Source organism: Carassius carassius, chromosome 2, assembly GCF_963082965.1.
Source record: "Carassius carassius chromosome 2, fCarCar2.1, whole genome shotgun sequence".
Lineage (NCBI taxonomy): Eukaryota > Metazoa > Chordata > Actinopteri > Cypriniformes > Cyprinidae > Carassius > Carassius carassius.
In genome coordinates, this window is record NC_081756.1 from 6490486 (window position 1) to 6510762 (window position 20277).

Consider the following 20277-nt stretch of genomic DNA (forward strand, 5'->3'; position numbering starts at 1 on the left):
ATTCAGGTGCGGGTAAACTCAAGGCTTTATTAACAAAGCGGAGACAGAGAAGAAAGAGTCACGCTCCACAGGTTTCACTCGCAGTGACAGGATGAACAGCAGATGAGTCACGTTTCATAGGATTCACTCGTAGTGACAGGATGAACAGCAGATGAGTCACGTTTCATAGGATTCACTCGTAGTGACAGGATGAACAGCAGATGAGTCACGTTTCACAGGATTCACTCGTAGTGACAGGATGAACAGCTGAAGCTACTAGGAGCTCTGGGCTTGTAAGAACTAGAGCAGAGAAATAAGCCAAACACACTGGAGCCTGAGGACAAGACACGACAGGGTGAGTACAAAGAACTGCTGGATGATCGGAGCTATTGGAACGAATAACAACAGTCTGACAATAGACAGAGAAACACAGGGAATAATAAAGGGGAAAAAATTAGAAGGACATAGAGAACAGGTGGCGAGCAATTATGGTTAACCACGGGGAACAAGGGAGGCGGGGAAAACACAAACAGGCAGACGTGGTGAGCAGTCACCATCCCAACACACACACCCACACCAAAAAGACAGGTGATTAGCCCCGAGACCCGACAGTACCCCCCCTCCCAGGAGCGTCACCTGGCGCTCTAGGAAGGGGCCTACCTCGATGCCGCCGGAAGTCCTCAATCAACGAACGGTCCAGAATGTCCCGGGACGGCACCCAACACCTCTCCTCTGGACCATACCCCTCCCAGTCCACAAGATACTGAAACCCCCTGCCGCGGCGCCGCTCATCGAGTAATCTCTTAACCGTATAGGTAGGAGATCCATCCACAAGACGAGGGGGTGGGGGGGTGGGGCGACTGCAAGCAGGATTAAGGGGGGAAGAGAACACAGGCTTGACCCTGGAAACATGAAACACCGGGTGAACCCGACCAAGAGTAGGAGTGAGCTTGAGCCTGATCGCCACCGGACTAACCACCTTGGTGATGCGGAAAGGCCCAACGAATCTGGGTGCCAGCTTACGAGAAGGCGCCCGGAGAGGCAGATCCTTGGTAGAGAGCCAAACCCGTTGACCACACACATAGGTAGGAGGAGAGGACCGGCGACGATCAGCTGCAGCCTTGGTTCTGTCAGAGGCTTGGACTAAAATCCTCCTGACTCTCTCCCAGGTGCGACGGCAGCGCTGGACGAAAGCCAGGGTGGATGGAACCGCTGCGTCGGGTTCCTGTGATGGGAACAGAGGTGGATTATAACCAACAGCACACTCAAAAGGGGACATACCTGACGCGGCCGCAGGAAGGGTGTTATGGGCGTATTCTGCCCAGGAGAGCTGCTGACACCAGGAACTCGGATTGTTGGAAGCTAGACAGCGGAGCATTCTACCTAGATCCTGGTTGGCCCGCTCACACTGCCCATTGGTCTGAGGATGAAAACCAGATGACAGACTAGCAGAGGCCCCAATCTGTCTACAAAATTCCCTCCAGAACCGGGAGACGAACTGGGGACCCCTATCAGAAACCACATCCACCGGTAACCCGTGGAGACGGAAGACGTGATCCACCACCAGTTGGGCGGTCTCCCGGGCGGAGGGTAGCTTGGGCAGGGGAACAAAATGAACCGCTTTGGAAAAGCGATCCACCACCGTGAGAATTACAGTGTTTCCCTTCGACGGAGGAAGCCCAGAGACGAAAAGGGCAATGTGTGACCAAGGACGGGAAGGGATAGGGAGAGGATGCAGTAGACCATCAGGAGGGCGATTGACAGGCTTACTTTGGGCACATGTGGGGCAGGCCAACACAAACTGTCTAACATCTGCGGCCATAGTAGGCCACCAAAAACGCTGTCGGATGGCAGACAACGTTCTCCGAATACCTGGATGGCAGACTAACCTGGATGAGTGACCCCACTCAAGGACCTCAGAGCGCAGCGCAGCCGGCACCAGCAACCTGCCCGCCGGACACTCTCCCGGCACCTGCACCCCTCGACCGGCCTCCTCAACTCGCTGCTCGATACCCCAAGAAAGAGCCCCGACCACCACCCCCTCAGGAAGGATGGCCTCGGCCGCAAACTCTCCCCCCGGAGCACCGAACAGGCGAGAGAGGGCATCAGGCTTGGTGTTCTTTGATCCCGGCCGGTACGAGAGGGTGAAATTGAATCTGGCAAAGAAGAGCGCCCAGCGGGCCTGACGCGAGCTCAGCCTCTTGGCCGAACGGATGTATTCAAGGTTCTTGTGATCCGTCCAGACCAAGAAGGGCTGCGCTGACCCCTCCAACCAATGACGCCACTCACCCAAGGCCAATCGTACCGCCAGCAGCTCTCTGTTGCCGATGTCATAGTTACGTTCTGCAGGGCTGAGACGACGGGAGAAGAATGCACAAGGATGAACCTTCCCATCATGGAGGGAACGCTGAGATAGAACTGCGCCAACCCCAACGTCAGAAGCGTCAACCTCGACAATGAACTGGGCCTCCGGATCTGGAACCATCAGAATAGGTGCAGAGACAAAACGGGACTTTAAAATGTCAAAGGCTACCTGCGCTTCCCGGTTCCACCTGAAAGACACCTTAGTGGAGGTTAAGGCTGTCAGCGGTGCAGCGATCTGACCAAAATTCCGGATGTAACGCCGGTAGAAGTTGGCAAAACCCAGGAAACGCTGCAGAGCCTTCCGGGAGTCAGGGACCGGCCACTGGGCAACAGCTTCAATCTTAGCGGGATCAGGCTTGATCCCCTCCGTAGAAATAATATGGCCAAGGAACGTAACAGACTCAGCGTGGAATTCGCACTTCTCCGCCTTGACAAACAACTGGTTCTCTAGTAACCGCTGGAGAACCCGTCTGACATGCTGGGTGTGTAATTGGAGAGAAGAAGAAAAAATCAAAATATCATCCAAATACACAAAGACAAATTGATTAATCATGTCACCCAACACGCTGTTGACGAGTCCCTGGAAAACGGCTGGAGCATTGGTCAGACCAAACGGAAGAACCAAGTACTCGTAGTGTCCCGAAGGGGTGTTAAATGCCGTCTTCCACTCATCCCCCTCCCGAATGCGCACCAAGTGGTAGGCGTTGCGCAGGTCTAACTTGGTGAAGACCCGAGCTCCCTGTAACAATTCAAAAGCAGAAGACATTAAAGGTAGGGGGTACCGGTTCTTGATAGTAATGTCATTCAAACCTCTGTAATCAATACAAGGGCGCAGGGAGCCGTCCTTCTTCTGAACAAAGAAAAACCCTGCACCAGCGGGAGAGGAGGAATGGCGGATGAGCCCAGCCTGAAGTGATTCACGTATGTACTTGTCCATGGCCTCTCTCTCTGGACCTGAAAGGGAATATAAACGACCCTTAGGCGGAGAAGAGCCCGGGAGGAGATCAATGGCACAGTCGTAGGGGCGATGCGGAGGTAGCGAGGTGGCCCGGGCCCTACTGAAGACCGCCCGAAGATCGTGGTACTCCGCCGGAACACCAGTCAGGTCAGAGGGATCCTCCTGAGGAACACAAGACACAGAGACAGGACAAAAAGTAGCACCCAAACATGACACATGACAAGACTGACTCCAGGCTAAAACAGAATTATAGACCCAATCAATGTGGGGATTGTGCTTGTGCAACCATGGGTGTCCCAGAACTAAAGGAGCCTTAGGGGAATCAATAATAAACAGTTCAATCCGCTCATGATGACTGCCAGCAATATGGAGGTCTATCTTGGGAGTGACGTGGGTGATGGTGGTAAGGGGACGGCCAGCTAATGACCATGCTGAAACGGGGCTAGCCAAAGGAACAAGCGGGATCTTCCAACGTTGAGCAGAGGCAGCATCAAGGAAGTTCCCCTCAGCCCCTGAGTCCACAAGGGCGAGTCCAGTGTGAGAATGACTCTGGAAGGAGAGTTGGAACGGCAGCTGAGTGCGTGTTGCAGGAGAGCTTGAGCTGAGAACAGTGCCCACCAGGACGCTCCGCCTCACTGGTGGACCCTGGCCCTTTAATGGGCACTGAAGGGCGAAGTGGCCTCCCTTGCCGCAGTATAGACACGCCCCCGACAACAGACGCTCCTGCTTCTGCCGTGGTGTAAGCCGTAGACGACCCAACTGCATGGGCTCCTCCTCCGAGGGCTGTCGGCTGGCTAAACTGGCTGAAGAGAACTCTAGGTGGCGCCACGGGGCGGGTGTTTGCCGTTGTTTGCGGCTCCGGCTGAGACGACCCTCAATGCGGAGCGCGAGACTAATGAGCCGATCCAATTCCCGCGGGAGCTCTATGGCCGCGAGCTCATCCGAAATGGCGAAATCCAACCCCTCAAGAAAACGAGCGCGCAGCGCGCTCTCATTCCAGCCGCATGCCGCAGCTAAAGTCTGGAACTGGATAGCATAGTCAGTCACGGAGCTCCTCCCCTGAGACAGTCGTGATAACTGGGCCGCCGCCTCGTCACCCTGAGCAGAGCGATCAAACAATTTGGCCATCTCTTGACTGAAAACCGCGAAGGTGGCACAACAGGGAGCCCGCGATCTCCAAACGGCGATACCCCATTCGCGGGCACGGCCCGAGAGGAGTGTAAGGACGTAAGCCACCTTGGTCTCTTCATTTGCGTAACGCCGGGGCTGCAGAGAAAACACCAACGAGCATTGGGAAAGAAATGCTTGACAGGCGTTAGGATCGCCATCGTAGACCGGTGGATTGTTGGCATGGGGTTCGGACTCGTGTGACATGCCGGTGTGAGGAACGGGACCCCGGCTCGTTGCCTCTTGCTGAAGATCGTCCACCCGTGTGAGGAGTTCGGAGACTCGGGCACTGAGAACTTCCACATCCAGCGCGTTGGTGTTGAGCTGAGTGGCATGCTGCCCGATCAACACTCCCTGATGAGCGAGAGCCGCGCGAAGCGGACCAGATCCCGCTGAATCCATAATATGGTCAGACTGTTCTGTCAGGAGAAAGCAGGCTGGATTCAGGTGCGGGTAAACTCAAGGCTTTATTAACAAAGCGGAGACAGAGAAGAAAGAGTCACGCTCCACAGGTTTCACTCGCAGTGACAGGATGAACAGCAGATGAGTCACGTTTCATAGGATTCACTCGTAGTGACAGGATGAACAGCAGATGAGTCACGTTTCATAGGATTCACTCGTAGTGACAGGATGAACAGCTGAAGCTACTAGGAGCTCTGGGCTTGTAAGAACTAGAGCAGAGAAATAAGCCAAACACACTGGAGCCTGAGGACAAGACACGACAGGGTGAGTACAAAGAACTGCTGGATGATCGGAGCTATTGGAACGAATAACAACAGTCTGACAATAGACAGAGAAACACAGGGAAAAATAAAGGGGAAAAAATTAGAAGGACATAGAGAACAGGTGGCGAGCAATTATGGTTAACCACGGGGAACAAGGGAGGCGGGGAAAACACAAACAGGCAGACGTGGTGAGCAGTCACCATCCCAACACACACACCCACACCAAAAAGACAGGTGATTAGCCCCGAGACCCGACAGTTTACACTTGGCCAAAATCTCATGATATAAACGATCAAGCACAGGATATTTTTTAAACATGCAAAAGTATATTGGCTAGATGGCAAAAAATAACTACTTTTCCAGTCTCCAAACACACAAAAACAATAGCCTTTACAGACATAGTGTTGGAGTAATAAAATGCTGTACTATTCAAAGTTATTCGTTTACCCTTGCTTTGCAAATAAGCGGAGATCGGTCTCCTCCAGGCTGTGCGCGTGCGTCAATCTGAGTGTCATTACGAAGTTTTACAAGCTCCTTTAAATACTTATCATTGGTTAAATATTTCTAAAACCCTGTGATTTAAAATAATAATAACGAATTATAATAGAGATATGAATTTTGGATAGTTTTTCACGGCACATATCTCTGTCTGCCATACTGAGACGCCGCCCCTGGAGGAGGGGGATCAGCCAAAATGAGGTGCTGGATGGGATTTCGGATCCGGCTTGTCCCGGCACAAATTTACCCCTGGGTTTATTAGACCGCTTCATTTTCTTCATCAACTGCGCACTTGCCTAAAGTAACGGCGACCCTAGAGGGCGCCCCCGACATATTTGTCGCCCTAGGCAACCGCCTAGTTCGCCTATGGCAACCGCCGGCCCTGCGTGCACTACCTTTGACATGTCCGCATGCGCAGAAAGTGCGAGTGCGACTCAGCAGGAAAGTGCAAACACTGTGCGTGGGTTAATGTGCGATTCACTGAACAAAAGTTAGTTATCTGATTATTAAGTTGGTAATAACTGCTAGTTGTAACAGTTCATTATAAAGGCGTGTCTGCATGTTAGCACGTCGTTTAAGCATTCATCAGTGTTAATCGCCGATCGCACACGTTCAAATATGCATTGCCGTCAAGAACATAACCTCGAGCTCTTTCATGGTGTAAAGATGTGAACAAATGTCAGATTTAGTATTCCATTGTATGTAACGGCCATATTAGGAACTAAATCGCCGTTTATTTTCCCTTTATGGACACGATATTCATGCATGTGCAGTTTATGCAAAATTACCTCATACGCGGTTTGAGTATGAAAGCGGTTTCCATTTCTTACCCCTAGGTGGTGGTTTTATAAAGTTTCATGGTTCAAATGGTGTGATTCTTTGATATCGAATCTGAGAATTTAATAAGAAGCTAAGCATTTCATGTGAATGTCTGTTATAATATTTTTGGAATATATATATATTATATATATATATATATATATATAAAACTTATTCCTTTTCTATTGTAGACCATATACACACGACAAGTACCCAATTGATCACCTGTAATGCCCATGTTCAGCGGTGTAGTGCGCATCTTGGTTGCAAATTACTCCTATTCTAAGAGGAATTCAACTCTTTGGATGGAACTGATCAGACCCCGTGTTTTGACAGACACCACTTTGAGCAAGGCTAGACATCAGACCTCACCCAATACAGTCCTTTTAGTCATACTCCAAAACAAATGTTTAACAATTATTTTATTACACTTCTCACACATCTGCATTTTCTATAATGTCTAAATTCTAAAGCAAAATGCATAGGATACTTAATATACAATTAGCTTAAAACAAACAATATCATTTTCACATTCTCAAGGATTAAAGATTAAATGTGGGGGGGGGGGGTGTTTGCACGGCCATCATTTAGGTGGCGCCATGCACAAAGCATGTAAACAACTAGTGAACAAAAACCGCTTTTTAGCATCTGTTTCTATAGGGACTCGTCGATTCGTCGCTCTGTTGAGAATGTTGAGTCTTAATCAGGAACATACTCTGAATGAACTTAGCCTACTCCCGGATGCGTTTTTGGAACCACATAGCCTACCTCGAGTAAGCAAGGTTTGGGGTTAATCAACTCGGTTCAGAGTTTAGTTCACGGTAAGTTAACCCTGCTTTCTGGAATACACCTCAGGCAGAGTGTACTGCGAGTGAAAATATACACATGCTGTACTTCTAATTGGCCTCCAACTCACACTGGGAAGTAAACGCTGAGACTTTATTAGCCAGTGGCTAATTAGACAATTTAGCCACCTAGTGTCAGGGCTGTAGCTGGGGTTTGCGGGTAGAGACCTGCACTCCCGCGGGAGTACCACGGGACCCAGCGACCCAGCCCAACAGAGTGCGGCGCGGGACAATATTTGATGGGTGAATGGGGGCAGCAAGATATTATTGTGTGCGGGTTGAGGGAAAATAAAGTTATTTGTGGGACTCCCAGAAAGTGGAAATATCTAGCAAAGTTACTAGAGAGAGAAAGAAAAAAGAAAAAAAGCTTTACAATAGGCTAAAATGAAATTTAAAAAAATGGACTTTGCGGAAAGGGAGGATGCTGATGGAACCATGGACCGTGACGTGTAATTCCATTCCGAAATAGCGAGAGATCCAGTGGTGGAAAAGGGATGTCAAGAGTTAGAGATTAAGCAAAAGTAACACGCCATGTTGGCTATACTTTGCATTCCAGCTTCCAGCGCATCATGGGAGAGGGCTTTCAGTACTAATTGCGGTCACGTACTGGAGCAGAGACGGATTAATCTGAAGCCCTCAGTGAACGACTTGCTATTCCTGCACCGGTGGATTAAGTAGCCTACATTATTTATGTTAATTATTTTTATTTTTTTTATTTATAAAATTGGTCTATTTTGAGGAAATTTGTGTTTTTGTTCAAGGAATTGCTTAAAGCAAAGAAGGCATTCTTAAGCAGTAGGCTAATTTTCCTTTGAAAATTAAATAAATCCAGGTTTATTATAGGATTCATTAGGCTATACTACACACATGCACACAACAGGGGAGCAATTGAAAGTAACAGTAGCAGGCAGAATATGCAACGTATTTAAAAAAAAAAAAAAAAAAAAAAAAAAAAGTACAAGTTTACCCACAGGATTTTGCAGGCGGTAGTGGGAGAAAATAATTTTTTTGCAGGAGCGGGCCAAAATCTTGCAGGAGCGGGATGGAAAAAATGTATCCCACGCAGGTTTCTAGTTTGCGGCCTGGTGCAGGTTACATTTGTTGGCCCAGTTTAAAAAAAAAAAGTGTAATTAAACAGATGAAACTATGTTTAACTTTTCAAGGTAGTAGGGGTCTAGGTACAGAAACCGAATCAAATGTTAATAGCATTGCATAGTCTAAGACCGGTCTATTCAAATCTTGCCCTGGAGGGCCAATGCAGTGCAGAGTTTGGCACCAACCCTAGTCAGACACACCTGAGCAAGCCAATCAAGGTTTTTGGGGTCATAAAAAAAAAAAAAAAAAAAAAATATTATTAATAATAATAATAATGAGAAGATTTGAGTAGCCCTGGTCTATGATATACAAGTTAAACATTAAAAGTTATTGTTAAAAATACAAACTAATTCAGTAAAGAGCAATACATTATATTCTCTCATTTAATTTCTTGAATTAACAAAGGACACTGACATTAGCTAGTAAATTAATCGTGGTCACTTTAAAAGCAAATACATTCAGTACAATGATACGTCCGATTTTTTCATCCTGCACGGTTTACTTTCACATAACAGAATTTGACAGGATACTCGCAAAGAAGAGTTGTTGTATGTAGTCTGTCGTTTCAAGGGCTGCAAGACGGATTTCGGCGTGTGCACGGTGTGTACAGAACAACAGAACAGTGCGCGGGTGCTGAATAATGCCTTTCATGTATTTTTGGGTTTGCATGTTTAAACTGTCAAGGTGCATTTGTTCGTTCAGGCACGGGAAGAAGCGAAGTGCTCGGTTCGGTGTTTGCACGGTTTGCGTTTGAAAGCACCGTTCTAAAGGTAAACTGGCGAAACTTAACATGCAATTGGTTTACAACTTAAGTGCTCGTCACTGAATTACACAGAGGACAGCCTGATGAACACCAAGATCATCTCATCTAAGCACGAAAAGTGACAAATTTTTGATTGGGCTGCTGCTGCTTAGCTTGACGTGGGTAAGGAAGACCTGATTTGCATTGACAAAATACATTTTGGCATGTCGAGAATTTACTGTAGGCTATGGTAAATAAAATTATCCAGAACACGTAAAAACAATCAAAAAGAACGAAAAAAAAAATGTTACGCAGATACGATCAGTTAGTAGGATTACAAGACTGTGGGATGGTTAAATTGGTTCTTTATAGGCTCATTTTATTCATAGTACCTTGCAACATTTTAGTAATGATGGGGAGTCGTGGCCTAATGGTTAGAGAATCGGACTCCCAATCGAAAGGTTGTGAGTTCGAATCCCGGGCCGGCAGGAATTGTGGGTGGGGGGAGTGCATGTACAGTTCTCTCTCCACCTTCAATACCATGACTTAGGTGCCCTTGAGCAAGGCATCGAACCCCCAACTGCTCCCCGGGCGCCGCAGCATAAATGGCTGCCCACTGCTCTGGGTGTGTGCTCACAGTGTGTGTGTGTGTTCACTGCTCTGTGTGTGTGCATTTCGGATGGGTTAAATGCAGAGCACAAATTCTGAGTATGGGTCACCATACTTGGCTGAATGTCACTTTCACTTTTTTTTTTTTTTTTATGATAAACTTCATTATAAAAAGGTCTACGTCGCACACAATATGGTCCGGTAGCCTAGGCTTATTGTTAATTGTATGTGTGTATATATATATATATATATATTGTATATAAAAGTAAGCTATTCCTTGCAAGCAAACACTAAACTACACCGATGATGCGGAGGTAATGATGTGATTCCAGAAAATACGGAGAGGTAGTACTACGTGTACAAGGCCAGACCTAGTTTTGTTATAAGTAAACAGGCTCAATATTTTACTACGATGGGATACGGAACAAATAACCGCTACAGGAAATGTAAAAATAAGTTTATGCATGCATATACAGCAATGCAATTTGGGCAGCTGATATAACGGACGGAGTAACTTTACTGCGTTAGCCTAAACAAAAATGGCCCATCTATAAAATTCTCGTGACCATGCACGACATAATTCCCAGGAGTGAAATATCTCAGCTACAGTAAAACCAAGTGAACAACTGAACACCACTTGTATTCGTTACATAATAAAACTAAATAACATGAATGCACATGCAAAGCAGACATTGCCATCACAAAAATAAAGCTATAAAAGTTACTTTCCTCCCTCAAAATTGTACCCCCTAAATCATGCAGTCTGCCACAGAGCTCAAGTGAAATAAAGAAAAACGACTTCTTATTTTTAGCTTGTTTGACATCACGTGATTCTGATGAAATCACGTGAAATTCAGCGGGAAATTCAGACGAGGGCAGAAAGTGGAAAACTACTGGGGCCAAGATGGCGGCGATGTAGGCGGTTGTGTTTTTACTCTACAGCGAAATAAAGGTGAAGCGATGATACAACCATCTTTTTTTTATAAAGTTCTGTTAGTCAATCTGGTCCACACTGCAGTATAGTTGGTGACGGCATTGCACCCGAAATTTGCCAACCGCCGAGAAGAACCAACTTCCACAAAGACTGGTGGTAACTTGGACATACAACGTCATATAATTCCCTTTGGACATCTTTATGCTTGGGAAAAAGAGGAAAGAAGAAAGTTAAGCAAGCTTGGTTGACATGGCTTGCAACATATCTGATATGTTTGATCAGTTTGAGGATTCAGCATCGGTCTCTAGTAATACATACATCAGAATGGTTTGATACAGGGGCCCTTTTACAGTGGCACGTGCCCCAGTATGAATTTCAAGTTAAAGTTTTAATTTACATTATTCTATAGTGTATTTATTTACATTGATAATTTTAGCAAAAAAGGTCTAAATGAAAAGTGCTAGCCTAATTCACGCTTGTAAAAGGGATGCAGTCACAATGTCACAATTCCGTGAATGAGGTAGGATATGAAAACATAACCAAATTAAAGTAATTCTTTAAATAATATCGATCTTCTTATTTTGACTCAATCCTTATTCGCTCCTGTAGATGGACATTGGATTATTATTTGATTATTTTTATTTTTTGTGCAAAAAAGGGAAGGGGAAGCAGAAAGAAGAGATCAAGTTTGTTAGACTTGATAAACAAACTACAGTACACCCCCAGCCAGACAGGTCTCAGGAAAAAGTCTCAGGAAAACCTGTCAAGTCTGTAGAATTGCAATGTTGCTGAGAAAAGCAATTATGTGTTCTGTACTTTCAGATATGAAATGAATATTTAATTCCCTATTGAATTAAAGTTACATATGCCCCCGGTTTCACAGACAAGGCTTAAGCCTAGTCCTAGACTAAAATGTAAATCTGAGCTGTTTTAACGAAAAGAAACTTGCACCGACTGATCTTAAAACATGTCAGTGCCTTTATTTTGTCTTAAGATGCACACCAGTAATACTTTTTTCGAAGGAATGTTTATAAAAATTACTTAAATGTCCTAATTGAACTATGGCCTAATCCTGGTTTAGGCTAAGCCCTGTCTATGAAACCAGGCCAAAAAGTTGCAGTAACCATGGCTGAGATAACTATTTGCTATTGTAGGCAGTAGGGCTGCACGATACATTTATTTAATTCGCATCTTGTCAGTAAAGAGGGTGTTTTGCCCAATTCTGACCCCCTGCCAAATTATTACCCCCCTAGTATTGGTAGGTTTAGGAGTAGGTTTGGGGGAGGGGTTAGGATTAGGCAATCAGGTAGCGATTTGAACGAAGGGGGTAATAATTTGGCAGGGGGTCAAAATTGGGCACAACACCTGTTTTGTAATCAGCTGTAAATCTCCATCACCTGTGCGCTTTCACATGGAGCTGTTATTCCCCAGATGATTGCATTTGATCGCACATGTAGATCCTCGTATTTTGAATGGCCTTAAATTATTTATATAGCTAATTCACGTCGAGTGGCTATTTGGCTATTATTTGCCAGCAAGGACAAATGCTTTCGTGGAGGTTTTGCAGCTCAAAATCTCCCTTAACGTATACATGACGGAAAATTACGGTAATTATCATCGGGTATGCTATTTAATATAGCTCATTAGAGGTAGAATTTAGTGAAAAATATTAGGCCAAGATGATATTTATTAAATGAATTAGAATGATGAGAGAGAGAGAGAGAGAGAGAGAGAGAGAGAGAGAGAGAGAGAAAGAAAGTGAGAGAAAGAAAGTGAGAGAAAGAAAGTGAGAGAGACCGCGCGAATGTGAAGCTGGCAAACAGGTAAAAATTATCACCTCATTGATGTGAAATATAGGCCTACTTAAATAAAAATTACTTTAATTTTTTTGTTTTCACACAAAACAAAACCTACCTGCTCAATAGTATTATAATTTATTTGTTTTGATTATAAGACTGAAATGTGATGTTTATCATTTCATATTTATTTATTTAGGTCAAATCTTTATTAACATAAATTATAATATTAATATTTTAATGTTTATGCAAACAAAACGTGCACAGTGCTGCTAATTTGATTTGTTTATTGGTTTTCAACATTAAACCATAACTTTATTCTTTTTCCTTAAATTCAATAAAAAATAATTTCCTGAAAATATTATGGTCATTGTGGGTATTATTATTATTATTTTTGTGTGTGACTTTGTGTCATATGAAGATGGTACTAAAACTGACAGCCCTCGACCTGTTAGACCAAAATTTCCCCCTGAATGACTGACAGAGTTTGTGACTGTAAACACATGCATGTTGCAGAACTCAATTCATCATTCACAATCTCTCAACCACTTGTAAATCTATGCAAAAAATTAGCTTAAGACAAACCCCTGTGTACAGTATGTAAAGTGAAAGTGAAAGTGACGTGACATTCAGCCAAGTATGGTGACCCATACTCAGAATTTGTGCTCTGCATTTAACCCATCCGAAATGCACACACACACAGAGCAGTGAACACACACACACTGTGAGCACACACCCGGAGCAGTGGGCAGCCATTTATGCTGCGGCGCCCGGGGAGCAGTTGGGGGTTCGGTGCCTTGCTCAAGGGCACCTAAGTCGTGGTATTGAAGGTGGAGAGAGAACTGTACATGCACTCCCCCCACCCACAATTCCTGCCAGCCCGGGACTCGAACTCACAACCTTTCGATTGGGAGTCCGACTCTCTAACCATTAGGCCACGACTCCCCCATAAACAGTACCGTACCCTGTACAGTACCCTGCCCAGCAGGTATTTACTTCTGCTTTATTGTTCACTGTAGAAACTACCTCCAATGCATAATCAATATGTTATTATGGGGAAACCTGCACATAAATTAATGTTGGAAAGATATCTGATTACTTCTACTCCATGACCAGAGTGCTGAAGTGGTTAACACCATTAAATGACTGGAATTTAGGCTGCAACATCGCCATTTCTGGGAAGGCTCACTACTGTGCCTAATTTTTTCATGTGGAGATAATGTTTTTTCAAAAAGCTTCGCTGTTTGGAGATTTGTGGTTCTTTGGAGTCCATTAGTGTTTGAAAGAGCTTTCCGTGGAAAACTGAGGTGATCTTGGCAGCAGAAAACAACTTTGTTTTAAATTGAATCATGATTCTGCTTCCCCCAATATCTGTTTTCACAGCCGTTCAGTGCAAACATTTAGAAGAGCTTGATTAAGTGCTTGAGAATGTCATCTATTGTCTTTGGTATTACATATCAAACATTCTAATACTAATATCTAAACGGCAACCTTTGACATTTTGTCTTTCTTGTGCTATATTTTTCAGTTCAGTGAGTCAGAGTTTTCAGTAATTCTGTGTTGCTGCAATGGTTCTGTTAAAAGGAACTGCAACATGACACATGATAAATAAAGGTATACACAATTTATGTTTTGCCAAGGGCATTGCCTGAAAATGTCATTTAAATGTACTTAACATATTTCTTTTAGTTTTGGATTTCCAGCACACTCAGTGCTGGTGCCTTTCTTCATCATTTCAGAATAGAATGAAATTGCATCATTCAGAATGATTTATATTTTATGTTTTACTGTTTTAGTTTTATGCATTTGTCAGACACTTTTATTCAAAGTGCACTATGCTCTACTGTTTGAGTTACAGTAATTTATATTTCTATTAACCCTGTAAATAAATGGCTGCCCACTGCTCCAGGTGTGCAGAGCACGAATTCTGAGTCACCATACTTGGCTGAATCTCACATCACTTTCACTTTCAAATACTGACATGAAATAATAGTGAGAAAAATCTAATTTTCTGAAATGAAACGGTTTATTACTTAACATAATCCCCACAGGAAACACTCAGATAACACTCAACATTTAACCACTCACAAGCTATAGTAAGATACTGTGCAGATCTTAAAAAAACAATTTCAAGATATGATAGAGTCCATTATACTGTAAATTAAGTAGATTTAATATGGTGTTCATTGTGTGTTATAAATAATCATACTCTTAAACTTATAACCACAAATACATAAGTATTATGATGTATTCTAACTGTAGTTATGATTATCCATAAGTTGATAATACATTTAAGTTTTTTTTATAATGTATTATGCATTCATTATAATGCCTTAAGAATACCCTAATATGTTTTATAAATACCGGCTTCATAGAAAGTGTTGCCGAAAATACTATTTCAGTTTTATACTTTATTTGTACACTGAACAAAATTATAAATGCAATACTTTTGTTTTTGTCCCCATTTTTCATGAGCTGGATTCAAAGATCTAAGATTTGTTTTTCTCTCAAATATTGTTCCCAAATCTGTCTAAATCTGTGTTAGTGAGCACTTCTCCTTTGCCGAGATAATCCATCCACCTCACAGGTGTGGCATATCAAGATGCTGATGAGACAACATGATCATTGCACAGGTGTGCCTTGGGCTGGCCACAATAAAAGGCCACTCTAAAATGTGCAGTTTTATCACACTGCACAATGCCACAGATGTCACAAGTTTTGAGGGAGCATGCGATTGGCTTGCTGACTGCAGGAATGTCCACCAGAGCTGTTGCCCGTGAATTGACATTTCTCTACTATAAGCCGTCTCCAAAGGTGTTTCAGAGAATTTGGCAGTATATCCAACTGGCCTTACAACTGCAGACAACATGTAACCACACCAGTCCAGGACCATCCAGCATCTTCACCTCCAATCTTCTGAGACCAGCCACCTGAACAGTGGACAGCACTTTGGAGAGGTGTTCTCTTCACAGATGAATCATGGTTTTCACTCTACAGGGCAGATGGCAGACAGCGAAGACTGCGTTTATGGCACCGTGTGGGTGAGTGGTTTGCTGATGTCAACGTTGTGGATCAAGTGGCCCATGGTGGCGCTGGGGTTATGGTAAGGTGCATTTTATTGATGGCATTTTGAATGTACAGAGATACCGTGATGAGATCCTGAGGCCCATTGTTGTGCCATTCATCCATGACCATCACCTCATGTTGCAGCATGATAATGCACAGCCCCATGTTGCAAGGATCTGAACACAATTCCTGGAAGCTGAAAACATCCCAGTTCTTGCATGGCCAGCATAGTCACCGGACATGTCACCCATTGAGCATGTTTGGGATGCTCTGGATCAGTGTATATGACAGTGTGTTCCAGTTCCTGCCAATATCCAGCAACTTTGCCATTGAAGATGAGTGGAATATCATTCCACAGGCCACACTCAACAACCTGATCCACTCTATGCGAAGGAGATTTGTTGCACTGCGTGAGGCAAATGTTGGTCACACCAGATACTGACTGAATGGTGTTTCCGAATGGTGTGTGTGTTTATTTGGTCAATTGACATTTGGTAGCACTTATACTGTTTCTAAATGATTTTATTACAGAGTGAAATTGAAGAAAGAGTTCCTGGGAAGAGAAGAATGCTGAGAAATCATAATTGCACAAACTTTCGCATGTTGTGTGGGAGGGACTGTCTTTAAAAGGGATAGTACAGGGCGCTGTATTCTCACAACCAACAAACTGCAGCTTTTTGATCCCTTCACTAGTGTTGCTCTGCACAGTACTGGCTCAGAAAAATGAAACTCACAGTATCAGCTTTCGTGTTTTTGATCTGCACAGTTGCACTGCTGTCCACAACAGATGGTAAGCAGACTAACATTCATTTATCATGCTTTTTGACATTTTTGATGAATATTTCATGCAAATCTTACAGTAACTCACTCTCTCTCTCTCTCTGTCACTGCAGGTAGACCTGTTCGCCCACAGCTACGTTGCAACTGCCCTCAACTGCATTCAGCGCCAGCGATTCCAGCTGATAAAATACTCTCATTGAGGTTTATTCCTGCTGGACCACAATGTAAAAATGAGGAGATCATGTGAGTGACTTCACAGACTGATAAATATCTAAAGTTCACTACCAGTCAAAACTTGCTTTTTGTTTTACATCTTTAAAAAAGCCAGAGCTTTAAGTTAACTAAAACCAAAAAAAAAATAAAAAAAAATAAAAATCAACAAACTTGTCCCAAGGTGCATCCTGGGATACATTTAAACAGGCACGTGCACACATATAGACCTCAAAGAGGGCTTGAGCACCTGCCCTTTTTCTCAATTTTTTTTTTAAATGAATGAATTAATCAAAATATCAGGTTATTAGATAATTAGATAATTATCTAAAAGACAAAAGGCAAATATAGTTAATTTGTCTTGCTAACATCCATGACCCCTAAGAGCTACCATGTAAGTTAGCTAAAGTTTAGCTAAGGCATTAGGAAATCTAGTAGCTTAGACCAATGCATGTTTTTTTCAATGCATGATTCGGTTCATTAAAATGCATTATTTTTTCATAAAATAAAAATACATTTAAATATCAGTATTTAACATTTTATGTTTAAAATGTCAAAATGGTATTAATGCATTTGTAACAGCAGAATAAATACATTATTATTGCATGTTCTGCATTAAACAGTGTGTAAATGCATCTAAAGTCCCCTTCTAATGCAGCTTCTGTTTTCTCTGCATTGCAAAGATTAATTTTGTCAATACTGATTTAATTTTCTTGGTAACAGCCCAAATTGCTTATTATTCTAATTGATTGTTTAAATTTAAGAATTTGACTGAAAAGACAATGCACACTTTTAGAAAAAAAATGGCTTTATAAAGGTAAAAATGTCCATTTAAAAAAAAAAAAAAAAAAAAAAAAAAAAATATATATATATATATATATATATATATATATATATATATATATATATATATATATATATATATATATATATATATATATATATATATATATATATATATATATATTATCAATTTATACTTATTGGAAAATATTCATTTCTATCATTGCTGTGAACTGATCTCCACACAGAATATGTAGAATATCAAAAACCTTAGGAATCAGCTGTCCAAATTAGTCCTTAAGATATCAGCACAATAAGACACTACCCAAAATATCATCGAATTATCGTTATCAATAAAATCCCAGAAAATATTTAATTATATTCTTGAATTATATATTTACATATATATATTCGACCTGGCCCCGCATAAGCAGCAGCAGCAGAAGAATGAGATATATATTTGGCAATATTGCACAGCCCTAATATATTTAGATTTTTTTTTTTGTGTGTGTGTGTGTGTGTGTGTGTTTGTTTGTTTGTTTTTTTTTTTTAAAAACATAACATAAATATGAGAAGTGCCCTTTTTTTTCCACTTGAGCCCATGCCCCTCAAAATATATGTGCAGGTTCCTGCATTTAAACATCATTTTAGGAGTTCACATGTGATGAACACTTGTTGATGATTTCTTTGCTAATTTCAGTGAATCTTTTAGATTAAAAAGTCTTTACGATCAAGAGAGTGTACAAAGACTCGAGTGGTAGTGTGATGCTTCATGGATAGTTCACCTAAATGGAAAGATTAGCAGAATGCCTGAGCTGTTCTTTACAGTTTTTTTTATTTATTTATTTTTTTTAATCATAATTCTTGCTTTTTGCACAAATCTTAGATATTTGAGTTCAGCTTATGAAAAATGGGGACAAAAACAAAGTCATTCTATCAATTTTAAAGAATGACATAATTTGTTTCTTACAGTGCCAAAATGAAGAAAGGAGAGACGTGTCTTGATCCTACTAAAGACTGGGTGATTTCTCTCATAGAAGAGTAAGTTCTTGTTTATGATGGCTCTAATTATCCGTCTTAAAATGATTCATGATTTGAATTATATATTGAATGTTTTAACTGCAGCACTCCGGTGCACCTTTATCCTCAGACACTAACACGTCTCTTCATGTTTGCAGAATCAAAAAGAGAAACATCAAGAGTCAACAATGAATGAATATCACGGTTCATTTTCAATTGTAGAGGCAGACAAAGTACACAACTTCATTACTTGAGTGAAGTATAGATACTACTGGTCAAATGCTACTACAAGTGAAAGTTGTAAAGATGGCTTTTTACTTAAAAGTATGAAAGTACATGCTTTTAAAAGTACATAAGTATCAAAAATAAAAAGTACATTCATTGTTTTAATGGGATATTATTGTATACTTGCAATACCTTATGCCACTAATGCAACTACTGAATACACAGATTAGCTTTAGTATTATATTTGGAATTAAGAGCTTTTAGGTTACCAAACTTATAGAAATGGAACAACTAAATGAAGTTAATCATCTTTATTTTTAATTTAACTCTCCTACTGCAACAATTAACTCATTTTGTTACTTGTTTAAAAGTAACAAAGTTATTCTTCAAAGAGATATTGAAAGATATGATATTATTCATTTTAGGCAAACACTGTAAACAAATCTTTATTCTTTTCAGAAAACTGGAACATACTCTCTTAGTTTGGCCATGGGTATGTACGTTGCGCCAAAGAGCTGTCTTTTTGAATTTTGCCATCAACTGATCCGTGTTCATAAAATGCTCATAAATCAGTGAAATTTACAACATGTGGCTAGGGTTGGGTACTGTTTGAATTTTATCCATTCCAATTCTCATTCTGCTTATTGATTTCAATTCTTATCGAATTCCAGTTTAGATTCCAAAGTTGTAAAACAGTGAAGTAAAAAATGTTGCCCTGTGTGATCATTTAACCTGTTATTGATCATTGAAAAATAAATGTTTATTTGCAGTGCCTTGACAATAAAATAATGTTCATATTTATATAATAATCATAATAATTCTTTACAATTACATAGTGTTTTTTTAGGCATTCAACATGCTTTAGAAGGGTGTAATCTCCTCACCCACCACCAGTGTCCAGCATCCACCTGGATGCACCTGGCAGCCATAGTGCGTCAGAAAGCACACACCAGCTTACTTGTGGAGAGGAGACAGAGTGATGAAGCTAATCAGCAGATATGGAAATGGTTAGGAGGCCATGATGGTCAGAGGCCAATGGGCAAATTTGGCCAGGATGCCGGGGTTACACCCCTACTCTTTTTCGAAGAACATCATGAGAATTTTAATGACCACATACAGTAGGTTGACAGCCTATTTGGGCACTACCCCCGCGGAGCACCGCGGCGGTGCCGCGGCATTAATTGAATTCAGTCGTGTGTTAAAATAATTCGCTTAACTACCGCCAGATGGCGCAAAGGGACGAATTTTGAACTGGCTGTAAAAATAAAATGAGGGTTTGTAAACGAAGATGAAAGGACAAGTAAAACATCAATAGCATTATATTATAACTATATTATATTATATTATAACTATATATATATATATATATATATATATATATATATATATATATATATATATATATATATATATATATATATATATATATATATATATATATATATATATATATAACAAACCAGAATAAAAATATTAAATGTTCTAATCTGTGTGTGTGTTCCTATATATATATATATATATATATATATATATATATATATATATATATATAAGGATTAAAAAGTATATATTTTTCATTCTGGTTTGCTCTTAGCAAAAAATAATAAATGAAATCCTTCAAGTTCCATATGCGTAACGAAATGAGAACGGTCCAGCATTAGC

General features: G+C 41.6%; 2 protein-coding genes across 2 annotated transcripts in view; one reads left to right on the forward strand and one right to left on the reverse strand.

The window, feature by feature from the left end:
- The window catches only part of LOC132096107 (aerolysin-like protein), a 254098-nt gene that overhangs the window by 221406 nt on the left and 12415 nt on the right, over positions 1–20277 (reverse strand).
- LOC132096374 (interleukin-8-like) lies at positions 16045–18599 on the forward strand. The gene is made up of 4 exons (XM_059501685.1): positions 16045–16387; positions 16491–16620; positions 18343–18411; positions 18549–18599. The coding sequence occupies exons 1-4, from the start codon at positions 16321–16323 to the stop codon at positions 18580–18582; spliced, it is 300 nt and encodes a 99-aa protein (XP_059357668.1). The 5' UTR covers positions 16045–16320; the 3' UTR covers positions 18583–18599.

Bases quoted from the DNA above. Each gene is read 5' to 3' on its own strand.
- LOC132096374 (XM_059501685.1), top strand. From the start codon at position 16,321: ATGAAACTCACAGTATCAGCTTTCGTGTTTTTGATCTGCACAGTTGCA. The intron at 16,621-18,342 runs GTGAGTGACTTC...TGTTTCTTACAG, and splicing joins TGTAAAAATGAGGAGATCAT to TGCCAAAATGAAGAAAGGAG. The intron at 18,412-18,548 runs GTAAGTTCTTGT...TCATGTTTGCAG, and splicing joins GTGATTTCTCTCATAGAAGA to AATCAAAAAGAGAAACATCA.